Consider the following 18,535-nt stretch of genomic DNA (forward strand, 5'->3'; position numbering starts at 1 on the left):
GGGCTGCCTCTACCAACAAATATCAATACTGTTTTGAATTATGCCCCTATCTCAAAAGGGGCAGGGATCTTTGGTCCAAGATCCCTGGATCTTTATATGTTTATTGGATGAGTGAACTGTACTCCACCTGTTAAATAGGTGGAATCTAATTTATCCCATCAATAAATATGTAGAGCTTTCTTTGATCCAAAAGATTCTGAATGAGAGAATCTCACCTCCTCAAAAGCAATAGCGATTAGTTCGGTCTTTTAAAAGAATTAAAATCTTAATTTCTTACTCGCCTAGTTAATAACAGTGTATACTTATTAGTTGACTATTTTTTAACTATTAATTATTTAGTTTTAAGTATTGCACATCCGTACAAAGAAGTGTAAAATATACCAATTAAAATCGGAGAGCGTTGGGACATTTGTCTGATGTAAACGTACCCTTACAAAGAAAAAGGAGAGAAAAAAATGGTGGGTGGGTGGTCATCGACGACGCGACGAGATGATCCCTTCCCTCGGAAGCGCCCTCGCCCACATACTACCTCTTTCGCTCTCTCTATATGTCACTATCCGCCACCACCACCACCGCTGTATTCCCTCCCTCCCCCCTCCCCCATAAGGCAACGTGGACTGCAGGCTCCCTTGCGATCTCTTGATTCTCTCCTACTGTCACTTCCCTAGCTCTACTGTCACTTCGCGGGGTGACGGAGTCGATGGATCCGTCGGGCGCGTCGTTCTGGGTGGACTTCCTCCAGGGGATGCTGAAGCCGGTGGCGGCGCTGTCGGTGGTGCTGATGGCCGTCGCTCTCTCCTTCGCCCAGAAGCTCAAGCTCGAGGGCGAGATGATCTACGCCATCGCCCGCGCCTTCTTCCAGCTATCTATCATCGGCTTCGTCCTCCAGTTCATCTTTGCCCAGAAGAACACCGCCTGGATCATCCTCGCTTACTTATTCATGGTACTCTTCTTTACTCGAAACAAAATCGAAGCTTCGATCGCAACTGGGTTGCTGTATACTCTTCTTAATTTGTCTTGTGATTTTCCAACTTGGGTGGAAATTCACTTCTTTTTGGGAAGGTAAATTTGATGTCTTTTAAAATATATTTGATAACGCCTTCGATACAACTTGGTAACATATAAGATATATTTTAGTACCACCTCAACTACAATTTGGTGACAACTATTATATAATTTGATAACACCTATAATATAATTTATGTCACCTTGGAGTTATGAAACAAACAAACAAAAAAAAAAATAGTACTTTAAGGTTTGTACATGAAGCCATTTTAAGATTCATGCATGAACAAAAAAACACCCTTTTATATGCTACAATACATGAAGGGCCCTTGCCCCAGGGCTTGACATAGATGGTAAGCACATGGTATTCTGTCTAAATCGGACGGGGGTCGATCCCAGGGTTTCACTGTCTGTAGAGGCCTCACCATATGCTTGCCACCTATGCTCTTGTTGAACCTCTCTCCATATGACATGGGTCGTTGTAGGGGGGCCGTTAATGTGACGGTTCCACATGTATGAAGGGCCCTTTGCCCCATGGGTTTAGTTGAGATGATGAGTGAATGACAGATGATGAACTTTCTGTGAGAAGTGCGAAGAAGAATAGAGGCGAGGAAGAAGAGATGGCGGAGTAAAGAATTAGGATTATTATTGAGATTAGGTTTTTGTTGTACATCCCTCAACATATATATATATCACAGGTATATAATAATACACGTGGCAACTTAAGTGAATAAAACAAAAGAATAAAAACTAATACAATACTTATTCTAAACTTTATTATCATCCCCCCTCAAACTTAAGGGTCTATGAAGAACATTAAGTTTGGAACGTAAAGAGAGAAATATGAAAGTTGGCAGACTTTTGGTCAATGTATTCGCAAGCTGATCAGATGAGCGAGTGTACTGAGCAAGTAGAGTTTGAGCCGCAATATGTTCCCTAACAAAATGATAATCAATTTCAACATGCTTGGTTTTGGCATGCAAGATCGGGTTTGCAGAGAGGGAGATAGTGCTCATATTATCGCAAAGAATGCACAGTATATAATCCAAAGGAACAAGAAGCTCACGAAGCAAAGATTCCAACCAGGCAATTTCAGTAGCTCCATTAGCAACAACACGATATTTTGATTCGGTACTAGAACGTGACACAACCTTTTGCTTTAAAGAAGCCCATGAAACAAAATTACCTCCAAAAAAATATGCAATAGCCACTTGTACTACGACGATTATCCGGACAAGAAGCCTATTTAGCATCAGTGTAACACACCAAAGATGGAGAGGAAATTGGGGAAATAGATAAACCATGGTACAAGGTTTCACGCAAATACCTCAAAATTTGCTTAACAGCATGTTCATGAGAGATAGTAGGGGAATGCATGAACTAACATACTTGATTTACAGCAAAAGATAGATCAGGACGTGTCATTGTGCAATACTGAAGAGCACCAACAACGCTGCGATAGTCTGAGCCATCTTCTAAGGGAACACCATCATATAGAGACAAGGAAGCAGTTGAAGACATAGGAGTGTCAGATGGTTTGGAATCAAACATGCTAGTTTTCTTCAAAGGATCAGTAATATATTTCGTTTGATTGAGATGCAAACCCATATCAGAGTGATGTACTTCAATACCCAAAAAATAATGCAATTGTCCAAGATCCTTCACAGTAAATTATTTATTAAGAAAATCAATCAAGGAAATAATAAGACTCTGTGTGCTACCAGTAATAATGATATCATCGACATAGACAAGCACAATAAGAATACCACGACTTGAAGAGAAGAAAAATAAGGAGGTATCAGTCTTAGAACCAGAAAAACCCGAATTCAGAAGTGCTTGACTAAGTTTTGTAAACCATGCACGAGGCGACTATTTCAACCCATATAATGATTTATGTAGTTTACACACCATATCTGGGCAAAAAGAATCAATGAACCCAGGAGGTTGCTCCATATAAACTGTCTCAGTAAGATCAATATGAAGAAAAGCATTCTGAATATCAAATTGATGAATAGGCCAATTGTGAGACACAGCAATGGTAAGAACCACCCGAATTTTTTGAGGTTTGACAACAAGACTAAAAGTTTTAATATAGTCAATAAATGCAGTTTGATGATATCCTTTAGCAACCAAACGGGCCTTGTATTGATCAATAGAACCATCCAGTTTTAACTTCAAACGATAAACCCATTTACAACCAATAACTTTCATATTTTCTGATTTTGGAACAAGAGACCATGTGTTTTAAAGCATCAACGCATTAAACTCAGTTAGCACAGCTTGTTGTCACTCAGGAACACTAGCAACCTACTTGTATGTATTTGGTTCAGATTGATTACTAGAAAGAATAGTCAACAAAACACGTGGTTTAAATATGCCAAACTTACTTCCAGTTACCAGGTGATGAGCATTTGTAGTTGGTGCTATGACATTTGTATCAATATGTGGCAAGTCAACGTCTAAAGAGTTGGAGCGATGAGAAGAAGATGAAGTGTAAGGAAGAGACTGAATAGGAGGTGGAGGTGGGGCAGAAGGATTAGAAGAAGACTGGGTAGAAGATGTTGCAAGAAATGGTGAAGAATTAGAAGGTGGCAGTGGAGGTGGGGCTGAAGGACTAGAAGAAGACTGTGTAGAAGATGTTGTAGGAAGTAGTGAAGCATTAGAGGGTGGTGATAGAGATACAGATGGTTGAAAAGAACTAACGATAGGAAGAGTTGTAACGATTTGTGAAGAACCTGAAGGATTAACATAATAAGAGGATGATGGGGAACTAAAAGGGAAAAATGCCTCATTAAAAATCACATGACGAGATATATATAGTTTGGAATTTGAAGGATCAAAACAAAGATATCCTTTATATTTAGAGCTATAACCAAAAAATACACGTTGACGTGACCTAAACTCTAATTTATTGGAATTGAAGGGACGTAAAAAGGGAAAACAAGCACAACCAAAAGTCCGAAAAAAGTTATAATTTGGCGCCCTATCATAAAGAACACTATAAGGAGACTTGAGTTGTAAGATTGTTGTAGGCAACCAATTAATAAGAAATATGGCCGTAGAAAATGCATAGGGCCAAAATTTAAGAGGCATATTAGAGTAAGCCAAAAGAGAGACCCATTTCGACAATATGACGATTTTTACGCTGAACTCTTCCATTTTGTTCTAGAGTATAAGCACATGATAACTGATGATGAATATCTTTGGAAGCAAAAAAATTTGTGAGGGATCGAAATTCACCACCCCAATCTGAAGGAACATTTTTGATAGAAATATTAAATTGATTATGCACCATATTGTAAAATGTAACAAAAGTGGTATATGCTTCATCTTTAGAATGCAACAAATACAGCCAAGAGAATCTGGAAGAATCATCGATAATCAACATAAAATATTTATGACCAGTTACAGATGAAATAGGTGAAGGACTCCACAAGTCAGTATGAACAAGATCAAATTTATTGAGTGCACGAGAGTTTGATAAAGCAAAAGATAGTTTATGGCTCTTAGCCAATTGATAGGAATTACAAAAATCAAGAGAAATAGATTTGTTTATAGAGACATTACAAGACCTTAAAACTTGATTAACAACTTCAAAAGACGGATGACCAAGACGCTTGTGCCAGAGATTCAGATCAGAGGAAATAGCAACATGAACTTGAAAAAGACTTGAAGGCAATGTAGAAGATGAAGCAGAAGACGATGCGGGAGGGCAGACTCTGTAAAGACCACGATCAAGGATTCCCCGAAGAATGACTTTGTGTGTGACCTGATCCTTAACCAAGAAAAATGTGGAATGAAACTCAACATAAGCTTTATTATCAAGACACAAGTGAGAAACACTAATGAGATTTTTAGACATGGCAAGAGTATGGAAAATATTAGACAACTTGATAGATTTAGAATAGGCAGGTAAAATTGAATTGCCAATATCTGAAATAATAATGTTCTTACCATCACCAACCGTCACACGCTCAATGCTAGTAAAAGGAGTGGCAGAATCCAGCATATTCATATCCGGGGTAAAGTGATGAGTTGCTCCTGAATCCATGTATGTACCAATTAGGATCTCTCACTGTATCAGCCGCCGCAATGAAACTAGACACAGCTGAGCTACTGGAAGATGAAGACATATCAGTGGTAATAAAATTATTGAAAGCCTTTGGTTGAGAAAGCGCTGGTTGATAATTAAGATTTGCCCTATGATAGCATTTGCAGTGTGCCAAAGTTTGAGACAAATTTGACAACGTGATTTTGAGGCATGAGTGGTTTGATTCTGTTGAGGTTTCCATTAGTTGTAAAATTGTGTAGTTGAAGGGTTGCTGAGAAGACCATTTGGAGAGGTGTAAGGTGTAAGGAATTTGGATTGAGGAGTATTTGGAAAGCTTGATGGTGTGGAGACTCGATGCTGTCTAGGATGAGGGTGGTTTTTTGTCATAGACAAATGAGCTATATTAGTTTGAAGAGAGCTCAATTGATCTGCAGAATCTTGCCGTTCTAATCTATATTCGTAGCTTAGCAATAAGCTATGCACTTCTTCAATGGAGGGTCAGTCGCCACGATTTTGTATAGAAGTTACAAAAGCATTGTAATCCCTCCCAAGACCAGCCAATATATATAACAAATGATCATTGTAAGAAATAGGTTCTCCAATGGAAGTAAGCTTGTTGGAAATACCATTTAATTTCTGAATGTATTCCACTGTCGAGAGACCGTCTTTGTTCAGATTTTGCAACATACTTCTTAATTCTGCCACACGAGCAAATGATGGGGCATAATAAATCTGATCTAAAGCTAAACAAATATCGTGTATTGTTGAATACCCAACAATATGAGTTAAGAGACCTTCAGTCAACGATGAGTAAATCTAGCTCATTATCATACGATTGTAGCGTTGCCAACTGGTATACTCAGCATTTGCAACTAGATTGTTGGAATTAAGAAATTTGGGAGGGCAAGGGCGAGCCCCATCTATAAACTCCTCTAATCCATTAGCAATCACAATATTCAAGAACTGCTTTTTCCAAATCAATTAGTTGTTTTCATCTAACTTCACAGAAAAAGGTTGATTCATCGAAGGAAGTGTTGGAAGAGGATTGAGAGTAGATTGAACGATAGGAATCTGCTGAGTAGAAACTGCAGTTTGATGAATCATACCCGGATTTGTTTGTGTGGTTGATGATGTTGGAGAAATGATCGTGTTTGTCGGCGGCGGCGGTAGCTCTGATACCATGATGAACTTTCTGTGAGAAGTGCGAAGAAGAACAGAGGTGAGGAAGAAGAGACGGCGGAGTAAAGAATCAGGATTATTATTGAGATTAGATTTTTGTTGTACATCCCTCAACATATATATATACCACAGGTATATAATAATACACGTGACAACTTAAGTGAATAAAAGAAAAGAATAAAAACTAATATAATACTTATTCTAAACTTTATTATTAACAGATTTGCCCAATGAGCGAAAGGTCGAATATTGAGACTGGCGGGGGCATAAATCCCAACACTCGACACAACTCACCTTCCCATCCATCTTACCTCTTAGTCATCATGATTTACCTTCCTTGTGATGGTCCTAGGGTGCGCTGACGGGGCGCTAGGGTGAGCGTAATTGTCTTTTTTTTTTGCCCAATACATGAAGGGTCCTTTGCTAAGGTGGCGACTTCACCTTTTGCTACAATACATGAAGGCCCTTTTTGTCATTCCCATCTAATTCTTAGTCTAAAAAGAGGGTATTTGAGCTAAATAGCAATCATATACCCAAACACTTACTTTCACCATTCTAAAGCCAGATTGTTAGCATTCATCATGGCATTATTTTTGCAAGCAAGGCCTTTACTTGTCGAGTACCTTTTATGCTTTCAAATAGTTCTCCTTGTGGCATTCTTTTTTTACCTTTAGAGAGGAAATATCAATAGCTTTCATGCTTATATACAATTCATTTCATTTGCCTCTATAGGCTATTTTTGAAGAATTGGATCCATATAAAACAACCTTTTATCCTAAGTTAAATCAGAGTATAATTTCAAAATGTTTCATCCTTTTATACATATTCATTTCATTTGCCTCTGTAGGCTATTTTTGAAGAATTGGATCCATATAAAACAACCCTTTATCTTAAGTCAAATAAGAGTATAATATCAATATCTTTCATCCTCGTGTACAATTCACTTTCATTTGCCTCTAGCTAGAGGCTATCTTTGAAAAATTAGATTCATTCAAAAAATGTATCTTAATTTTTAAATTGGAGTAAAATTTTCAACACACAGAGAAAATTACCTTAAGGTCGCTACTTGATTTCAACCATTAAAAAATAATTCTATGCTTTTGTAAAAGTTAATTAGGACCAAGGTTCCTAATCTCAAGTCGTGTCAGAGTTTTGGTGTTTGACTAGAACAATACTATTTCAATATTGTGCCGACGTTCCGATGCATGGTGTCAATGATCGATTGAATGTTGAGGGAGGAAGGAGATGAAACATAGGAAGGATACATTGTCTATGCCAATGGGTATCAAGTTTTAATAATTTATCTGAACGATATGTTTTGACCATTTTACTTGGTATGGTATGAGATTTCAAACCATGATCAAGACCACTATTTTGATCAAAGAGATCCTTCAATAGGAAGGAACTTGACTAAACTATTGAGGATCGGATAGCTCATAAGAGAGGAACGAAGAGGGAGGAATTATAAAAAAGTTTACGACACAATGCTACAAACTACTAAAAAAGGAAGGCAATTCAGATCAAAGGCTGTAGTTGGATCCTGTTTACTATAGAGTGAAAGAACTAAGACTTCTTGCTCTTTTGTAGGTAGATCAACCAATGTACGAGCATATTGAGTCTTTGTATGCTGAAGTCTCAACCAATAGGAGACGGAATGAGAAGATCAAGAGTTTCTTATAACATGAACTGAAGTTGTTTGATAGATTCTCGACCAAGAGACTCATTTGCTTCCTTTCAATGGGCAGCTTTCCAAAGAGTCTGCTTGAATCTCCGTCGCTGTTGTTTGTCCTTAGTTAGCTCCTATTCTTGACTTCACACCTGATATTAATTATAATAACGCTGGCTGCAACTTCTTCTCTATTTAGATTAAAGAGATTGTTTAATAATCTGTTGATCTCTTACTGATTTGTATTTATTTTTGTTTTGTTATCTTTGATTGTTTCTTGATTAGCCTCCTAAAGTTTTCAAACTTGTAGTGATATACTTTTCATGTAGTGTACTAACACATATGTATTTGCTTTTATGTATCCCATCATCTCTATAAAATAGCATATCGTCTATGATCACTTTAACATATTAAAAAAAATTACTCCACAATCGTCTTATTTTACATGGTATCAAAGTCAATGTTCATTTGGTCCTATATAGCAAACAATGTTTTTTAATTTTTTAAGCTGTAGATGACTTGTTATGTCGGTCACAAGCATAGCTATGAAGCTTCTATTTTGATTTGTCTACAATTGTTTCTCAATCCATCTAGATATTCTTTCAGTTCACAATGATATGTATATTTTCATTTTGTATACAAAAACTGACACAACCCATTCGCACAACTTGATCTCCAATTTTGTGGGATTAGGTTTAAGGTAAACGTGTTATTTGGTAGTAATTTGCATAAGTTATAAATATATATTCTAATAAAGAAGATATAAACATATAGTATAGTAGCATATATATTATAATATATAATCATATGGATTTTAAGAATTTGTATAATTAAAAATAGTTGTATTATTTGAGTTTGTTAAATGGCTTCATGTGTGCTTATGACTTGTTTAATTAAATGAGTCATGCCACATGAATTGTGTATAAGCTGTCTTACACGTTTAATTAAATGGGTCAACTCGTCTATAAATAAGGTTATACGTATCTCATAATTTTTGACCAATTATTAAGAAGGTCAAGGTCAAATTCAAGTTCAAGTTCAAGTTCAAGTTCAAGTTGAGATTATGAAACAATCATAGGGTTTGTTCATTTGCAATACCCTACACATGCCTGTCAACTTAAGAGATTTGTTTACGGTCTTTAGCTAAGCACTTTGAGCATGACTTCATCGTCTAACCAATTAGCTATACACTTAAGGTTGCTCTGAATCTAAAATTGGTTCATCTATCATATTTAGTGGTACTACTATAGCTCCACGATACACATCCTTATTTATGTGGTGGTGACATTTTAATCACTAAGGATTTGCTTTGTTATCTCAGCTAAAAATTTCGTATTTAAGACATAGTATTTGATTCTTCCTTGGTATTAAGTGTCTTCCACATTGAGAAGGTTGTCTTCTATCTCAAAGTGAATATATCTCTAGGTTACTTAAATGAGCAAAACTGTATAGAGCACGTCACATCTCTGCAAAAATCGTAGTAAAACTTTAACATCCTTCAATCCTCTGCTTGATCCTTATATATATGAGCATCATTGGAGCACTCTATTATGTTACCATTACACACTAGATATTGCCTTTATAGTCAATTGTGTCTTTCGACTTATTCATTCACCTCCTAAGCAACATTGGGAAGTGGTTAAATGAATACTTCCCTCAATGGCATAATTCTTCGTATGTTGTCACTTGACGAGGGAACTACATGCATATAATGACGTGGATTAGACTAGTTCTGGTAAAGACAAATGTCGTGGGTTTGTTATATTTATTGGGAGGAATTTGAGCTCTTGGGCCACCAAAATGTAATCAATAATGTTTTTTTTAGAACTCAGGTAGAATACATGGTCATCCCAATCCTACATTGAAAGTCATTTGAATTCAATCCCCCTTCTATCTGAGCTACACCTATCCATCAACAACGTATCCAAGATTTGGCATAACAACATTGGGGCAACTTATCTAGTTGCCAATCTAATTTTTATTCCCGTACAAACTAGATAGAAGTTGATTTTTTTACTTTAGCAAAAAAGATGGGATCCGCCACCCAATAGCCCTACACGGTCGGCCCCATTATCATCTGTGAAGAGGTAAATCGAGAAGTTGTAGTTGGTCACTACGGGGGATAATTTGTTTTACTTTGAACAAGAATGTATAGCAAGTTGACAATAGTATGTGATCAAATTATTGATATTTTTACAAAATCTCTACCAAGGCAATGTTTCCACTTATTGGAGACCAAACTCAATGTCCACCACCTCTTGTAGAGTTTGCAGCGATGTAATAGTAAAAAAATCAACGGTAATATAGCATAGACACAGTCGAAATATCAACTATAAATATTACCAGTTGTATGCTGCACAATAACATTTGTACCTGTAATTCTACCTATGGCAGCTATCTTTGATTGATTGGCAAGTCATTCACACACCTCCACATCTCTGTATATAAAACTAGAATATAATGGGTGTATGCAGAATATGGATTCTTCTTTCACTACAAATTAAATCGTACATTGACAATGGTAAACCTACCTGGATTATGCCGTTAGTATATGATAATCTTTTACTATATCTTAACAGAATCATCTTCTCTGCTGCTCTTGTTATTTGTGATGTTGGCAAAGTGGCTTACTTTTGCTGTCATGTACGAAGAAGACAACGAATGAAAGGTTTTACGAAAAATTTGACCTATCAATTCCGGTATAGGCTGTAAATTGTAATAGTCTATACATATTCAATTGAAGTAGTTATCACTTAAGTTTGTAAAACATTTCCACCTAGTAGTTTCTATCGTGCTATATTTTCTAAGGTTAGCTTAAGGATAGTAATTCTACCATCAATCGTGCATGTTTAGAATGAAATTTCAATGTGTTTGTCATGCATTTATATTTGTAGGTATCTGTTGCGGGTTATACAGCCGGTCAACGGGCAAAACATGTACCACGAGGGAAATGTATAGCTGGAATCTCTATTCTGGCAGGTACATCAGTGACGATGTTCTTGCTTGTCGTGCTGAATGTCTTCCCCTTTACTCCAAGGTACATCATTCCTGTTGCCGGCATGATGGTTGGTAATGCAATGACCGTCACTGGTGTTACCATGAAGAAGCTGCGGGAAGATCTTAAAGTGCAAAAGAACCTGGTCGGTCCCTTAACTCGTCTGCTTAATTTTTCTGGATCTCCCCATAACTTAAAGCACCAAATATTGGTGATTGTTAGTTGAGATTGCATAAATCTCGTATGATTATGCTAATTTCTATTCAGATTAGGCTAAGTAGAAAAGTTTTTTTTACCTCTTTGTTAGGTGGAGACGGCATTGGCTCTCGGTGCAACTCCGCGTCAAGCAGCACATCAGCAAGTTAAGAAGTCTCTTGTGATTGCACTGTCCCCAGTTGTGGACAATGCCAAAACAGTGGGTCTCATTTCTCTTCCAGGTGCAATGACAGGGCTCATTATGGGTGGTGCATCACCTTTGGAGGCAATCCAACTCCAGATAGTTGTCATGAACATGCTTATCGGAGCATCCACCGTTAGCAGTATCTTATCGACGTATTTGTGTTGGCCTTCTTTTTTCACAAAAGCTTACCAGTTGGAATATAAAGTATTCTCAGCTGATTGAACTCTGTTTTTTACCCCTTTCAGAAATAACTAGTGAATGGCTTTTGCTATGAGTGTTGTATTTGGTGTTAGTGTAGGATTAAGTTTACGTGAGTGAACTAGATCCAATTGAGTCCATATGGATGGACTTAATCTCAATAAGGTTGAACTCATACTTGATTGGTACAAACATAACTAATTGTTATAAAATAACTAAATCCAATTAAGTGATCTAATCCTTCAATGCATATAAAGAGGGTTTGAATTAAATGGATGCTGATTTAATATGTAGATTCAATAACCGGTTTATTAACATTGATGAATTGTTAATGAGATATGAACTTTTATGGTGGATAGTCTCAATAGGTTGGGCCAAGTATAAAAAGGAAGAGATAAGGTTCATTAGGGCATGTTGAACCTAGCTCGCTTCTTCCAGCTTCTTCTCCCTCATTGAGAAGAAATGTGGTTATTTTGTCAGCTCAATCCTGTGGAAGACATCCGATGCATTTGTTGGATATTCTGGTGAAACGTAAGAAGATATAGCATTATGATGGAATTAGGTCAGCTATTCATGAGCTATTGTTTCATTTTCTATTGAGCTTTAGAAATTGATAGAAGTTAGATCCTGTTGTAGATACATCCTTTAGTATATATATGATGTATTGCAAATCTTACAATTGGTATCAGAGCATAGGATTGGATTATTATCAGTTCTTAAGGCGTAAGGATTATTTTTCAACGTTTTGATACAAATACATCAATTTTTGCATTTGATTCCATATGGATGAGTGAAATTGATATATATTCGTCGAATGTTGGATAAATTAAGATTTAACCTATGAATTGAGTTTTTCGCATCATATGCGAAGAACAAGATTGGCGGTGCGATTTAGGGCAGAAAATCACGTTTAGAAATGGGCGTTTTCTGATATCAATCGATTGGAAAATTGAGAGTTACGTATTTGCGAACAGAAGCTTCCCAAATTGATCGGTTGATCGATTGGTGCTTACCAATCGATTGGCGTAAGGCTTGATCGATTGTGATTCAAGTTCGTAAACAGAAGGGTTCAGAATCAATCAGCTGATCGATTGGTGTTTACCAATCGATCAGCATGAGGAATCTATTAGTGCAGGAAGTACCAAATGATCGAACCTGTGTTTTGATAATGACAAAGGGGTTCAGAGTTAAGTTGTTTTGTGATCTAATAAGTTGAACTAAGTGTGCGGGAAAGTCTTAAATGATTTTAAGCAAAGGAAAGTCCTAACTGCGGTTAAGTAACGAAGTCTTGGTTTGGGGGACTGGACGAAATCTTAGCAGGTTGAGGACGTTAGACGAAATCCTAAGATCGAGAATTCTAAGTGGAAGGCCCGGGGGTTGTGGACACCAGGCGGAAGATTGGACGGGTCGGAAATCGGACGTCCAACAGAAAAGTCCTGAAGCCTTAGATGCTGAGCAGAAGTCCAGACGGTCTGGAGGACCGATCTGGCAAAAGATAATTTCTCCTGAGAGGAGTAGGTGAGGACGCGTTCCTCGAATAGGAAACAGAAGGCGTCTGTCCGACTTAGAGTTTCAGCGAAACTCAAAGTCAGAACCGGATAGTTCGAAAACTGTCAAAACTTATATTTCATTATATATTATTGCTTACCTTGTTTTGCAAGAAAAATGAAGTGTTGAAAATTGGTGGTCCGGGCGCCCAGAGCTACTCCAGGCATCGGGAAGCTTTCACCCGGGCGAGGTGCCTAGGTAGGCACCTTCGCGGTTCGGGCGCCAAGAACGCCGAAGTTTATCTAGTCGTCAAGCTGGAGCGCGCTGATTGGATCAACCTACGTTACAGTCTGGCCATCCGTGTGTGGTCCAAGCGCCCAGAATGGGCTATATAAAGAGGCTTCGACCAGAGGCTACAATACAACATTCTGAACAACTTTCGCTTCTGTATACTGCTCAGAAAATGCCTCTTTAACGTTTGAAAGCTGCCCCGATGACGACTATATTCAAGATCTATTTCTAAAGTCACCGATATTGTTTAATTGTCAAGTTACTTGTACTTAATTACTTATTTGTATTTGTAACTTATTCAAATTTATAGTATTTGCCCATCAAAAGTACTCTCACGTGCGACCTTGGAGTAGGAGTCGTCACAAGCTCCGAATCAAGTAAATCAAAGTGTTAGCATTGTCTTGTTTTCTTTCTTTCTTTTTTCCACTACCTTTATCTCTTTTTTGGTTTAAAACGAATATGAAATCTATGAGCGCTATTCACCCCCTCTAGCGAGCAATGATCCTATAATTGGTATCAGAGTGAGGCCGCTCTGAATTGGTACAACTACTGTTTGAGCTTTTTTTGTCGCTTTTTCATCCATTTTTTAATATAAAGTCTTATGTTTTTTTTTTCCTTTTTCATTTTCAAATTTGTGCTATAAGTCTGGATTGGTCTAATAACCTCTTCTGACAAATTTTGTCGATTCGTTGAATTTTTCTTGAAATTGGTACAACACCATTCGAGCTGATTTATTACCTTATTTTCCTACCGCACTACTAATTCAAGACTAAGTCTTGGAATAAGCTTCATCATTTTTGTCTTTGCAAGAGTCTTTTTCTAAATGACCCACCAAGAAGGCTACAACACTACACGACTACTACTATTCTCCAGCGAGGATTTCGGTTACTAGAAGAACACATGCCCCACCAAAGATGGAGTACTCGTCCCTTGCGCAAATGGGACGCACGAACCTGTAAGAAGATTGAAGTTGATGCAAAGGCAACCCGGATCCTCCAGTGCGACTTAACCAAAGAAGAGTTGAACCGAGTAGGCCCCTTCAATAGCGCGAAAGAATTATGAGAAAAGCTAATCGAGTTGCATGAGGGCACCTCCGACACCAAGGTAAGCAAACGAGACTTAATTTTGAATAAACTATACAATATTAAAATACAAGATGGTGAGTCGGCGAGTCAACTTCATGCTCGGATCCAAGACCTGCTCAACGGTCTCCACATAATCGGTCAAAAAGTAGAAAATCGTGATATTATAAGGTATACCCTCAATGCTTTTCCAAGAAACACTTTGTGGGCATCCATGGTAGATACTTACAAAGTTTCTAAGGATCTCTCTTAAATTAGGTTAGATGAATTATTTTCAGAATTGGAATTGCATGAACAGACTAACGCACTTCCGACCGAGAAAGGTATTGCGTTGGTTGCAGGTACAAGCAAGACGAAGGAGATTAAGAAAAATATCCGATCGAACCCGAGTCCAAAGATAAATCAGACTCAGAAGAAGATGATGAAATTACCGCTGAACTCGTGAACCTAGTTTGGAAGCTATACAAGAAGAAAAAGGGATTCACCAAAAGAGAAATCAAGAAGGTGATTCAGTCAAAGACGACGCAACCAAGTCCAAAAGCTAAGTCCGAAGTCATTTCCTACGTCTACAACAAAAAGGGACATATCAAGGCAAACTGTCCAAACTAGAAGGAAACAAAGAAGCAATGAAAAAAGAAGGCGTTACAAGCAACGTGGGATGAGTCGTCATCCGAAGACTTCAGGTCCTATTGTTTGTTGGTCCTAGGAAGATTGTACCGGCTCCATTGTACAAAGATTTTATACAAGTGTCGAACCTTTCCTAAACAACTTGTTGTGTTCTTTAGAAATTAAATTAGGAATCGCAAACGGAACTTAACATTATTGATTCCAAATTTAACTTATCTGTTCTTAATGGTTTAGATTTGGATCGCAAACGATGCTTAACATTATTGATCCAAATCCACCTATGTTATAAATTCAATAAATATTAATTTCTAAAATTGGCTTCTAGGATTGCATGGGGAGGCACTAGTCTTTCTTGGGTATGAGATCATCCACCACCGTCTAGACAAAGCCTTTTAAGGAAAGCTAATATTTAATTTCCTTATATAACTCTAGGTTTAACCAAAAAGAACAATCGAATCACAAATTCAAAAAACAAAAAAAAACACAAACTCAAATAACAAATTCAAAACTCTAGAATCATATGCCTCTTGTGTTTGGAATTCATACAAAGAAAAACTAGCATGATGCGGAAAATAATAACTAGTTATACCTTTTCTTTGTATGCTAATAACCTCGAGATCTTCTGCCGTATTCCTTGCCTCCTCTTGGACGTCGTGTGGGCGACGATCCTCCAAGATGAACACTACCCAAAAGCTTCTTCCTTCTTCTCTAAAATCCGGCAACCACCACCACAAAGAAATAAAAGAGAGCAAGAGGAAAGGCAAGGGGAGAGGGCCGACCACAAGAGGGAGCACAAGCAAGAGAATAAGAATTGATCTATCATGAGGCCTCTCCTCCCCTTCTTTTATAATACTTGCCCAAGGCATACAAGGAAAGATTTTTACAAAAAATTAAAATCTTCTTCTTGTTTTTCCTTTCCTCCTTTTTAATTCCTTTTTCTCCTCTTTGATTGATTTAATTGATTGGCCAACCCCTTTCTTGGGCACCAAACAAGGGTGGCCAGCCCTAAGAGGAAGGAAATAAAAATCCTGTAAAAATTTTATAAGGAAAGAAGGAAAGCTCTTATAAAATTTTACAAGCTCTCTTTTAATCTCCTAATGTGGATGTTTTAGAAAAGGAAAGTTTTCTTTATTTTAAAACAAGTTTTAAAATTTAAAACTTCTCATTTAAAATTTTCTTTTTTAACATGGTGACAAAAAAAGGAAAGTTTCAAATTTAAAACTCCCTTTTTAAAAACCATAAGGATGGTTAAAAAGGAAAAGTTTTAAAACTTTTAAACTTTCTTTTAAACTATGTGGCCTAATTCAAATAAGGAAAGTTTTATAATTTAAAATATCTCTTTTAAAACTTGTAGATATCTACAAAGAGAAGATTTTAAAAATTTAAAACACCCATCATAATTTGAATTATGTGGTCGGCCCCCTTTGCAAGACTTATGGCCGGCCCCTTTAGAGAAGATTGTGGCCGACCTTTGACTTGGTCACCAAGCCTTGGGCCGACCCCCTCTTGGACACCAAGATGGGCTTTTCATGGGTGGATATGAGGCATTAATGAGGCTACGACAGGGACCTAGAGGAGAAATTGATTTTGGCCTCCCGACGAGCTTGAGTATCCCGTGTTCGCCCCGAACACACAACTCAAGTTCATCAATAACAACTTATTCCACTAGAGAGTTATTATTGCACTACCGCACCAATCCCAAATTACATTATGGGCTCCTTCTTATCATGAGTGTGTTAATCTCCCTGTGTTTAAGATATCGAATGCCCACTAATTAATTGAGTTACTGATAACTCATTTTAATTAATATCTTAGTCCAAGAGTAGTACTACTCAACCTCATCGTCATGTCGGACTAAGTCCACCTGCAGGGTTTAACATGACAATCCTTATGAGCTCCTCTTGGGGACATTCTCAACATAGATTATTAGGACACAGTTTCCTTCTATAATCAACAATACACACTATAAGTAATATTATTTCCTAACTTATCGAGCCTTTTGATTTATCGAGCTAAATCTCACCCTTTGATAAGTTAAAGAAATAAATACTAAATATATGTTCTTGTTATTATATTAGGATTAAGAGCACACACTTCCATAATAACTAAGGTGTTGTTCTTTTATTAAGTCAGTATAAAAAGAACTTACCTTAAATGGTCCTACTTAATACACTTAGAGTGTACTAGTGTAATTTATTAGTCAAGATAAACTAATACCTAATTACACTACGACTATTCCAACGGTTTGTTCCTTTCCATCTTAGTCGTGAGCATCTGTTTATAATTTATAAAGAACTGATAACATGATCTTCTGTGTGTGACACCACACACCATGTTATCTACAATATAAATTAATTGAACAACTACAAATGTAGATATTTTTGACCAATGTGATTCTTTATTTCAAAATAAATGTTTACAAAAGCTAGGTTTTTAGTATACACACTAACAATCTCCCACTTATACTAAAAGACTAAGCTGCCATATCTGTTGCCATACATCTGATTCCCATCCCCTCCATATGCCGATCAAAAGCTTTCGCCGGAAGGGCCTTAGTGAAAGGATCTGCCAGGTTATCTGCTGATGTAATCTTGGCGATGACAACTTCTCCTCGCTTCACGATGTCTTATATCAGGTGGTACTTGCGCTCTATATGTTTACTCGCCTTATGGGCTCGTGGTTCCTTCGAGTTTGCAACTGCACTGCTATTATCACAATAAATTGTGATTATTTTGGGCAAACCAGGAATCACATCTAAGTCCATTAGGAAGTTCCTAAGCCATATAGCTTCTTTGGCTGCCTCAGAGGCTGCCACATACTCAGCTTCCATGGTTGAGTCTGAAACATATTTCTGCTTAACACTCCTCAATGCAATGGCTCCACCTTCTAAAGTAAACACATAGCCTGATATAGACTTACTATTGTCCCTATCTGATTGGAAGTCTGAATCCGTGTAACCCACAAGGAGCAAATCATCTGCTTGGTAAACTAGCATATAATCTCTAGTCCTTCTCAGGTACTTCAATATATGCTTTATAGCAGTCCAATGCTCTTGTCCAGGGTTACTTTGATATCTGCTAACCATGCCCACGGTAAAACAGATATCCGGTCTCGTACACAACATTGCATACATTAGGCTTCCCACAGCCGAAGCATAAAGAACTGCCTTCATGTCCTCTATCTCCTTTGATGTCTTCGGAGACATCTCTTTAGATAAAACTACTCCATGCCTAAAAGGCAAGAAACCTTTCTTGGAGTTTTGCATGTTAAAACGAGCAAGGATTGTATCTATATATGAAGCTTGAGATAAGCACAACATCATTTTCTTGTGATCTCTTATGACTTTGATCCTAAGAATGTGTGCACATTCTCCTAAGTCCTTCATATCGAATTGTTTGGACAACCATACCCTTACTCCCGATAACACCTTGACATTGTTGCCAATTAACAAAATGTCATCTACGTATAGTACAAGAAATACCACCACATTTTCGTTACACTTCTTGTATACAAAATACTTATCTAGACACTGAATAAATCCATATGACTGGAT

The 18,535-nt window shown here is 37.4% G+C and overlaps 1 protein-coding gene across 1 annotated transcript; it reads left to right on the plus strand.

The window, feature by feature from the left end:
- The first annotated feature begins 561 nt into the window (after positions 1-561).
- On the plus strand, positions 562-11,570 carry LOC122045638 (UPF0014 membrane protein STAR2-like). Its single transcript, XM_042605952.1, has 3 exons — positions 562-943; positions 10,796-11,041; positions 11,204-11,570. The coding sequence occupies exons 1-3, from the start codon at positions 701-703 to the stop codon at positions 11,516-11,518; spliced, it is 804 nt and encodes a 267-aa protein (XP_042461886.1). The 5' UTR covers positions 562-700; the 3' UTR covers positions 11,519-11,570.
- Positions 11,571-18,535: the final 6,965 nt, after the last annotated feature.

Source organism: Zingiber officinale, chromosome 2B (assembly GCF_018446385.1).
Source record: "Zingiber officinale cultivar Zhangliang chromosome 2B, Zo_v1.1, whole genome shotgun sequence".
Taxonomy (NCBI): domain Eukaryota; kingdom Viridiplantae; phylum Streptophyta; class Magnoliopsida; order Zingiberales; family Zingiberaceae; genus Zingiber; species Zingiber officinale.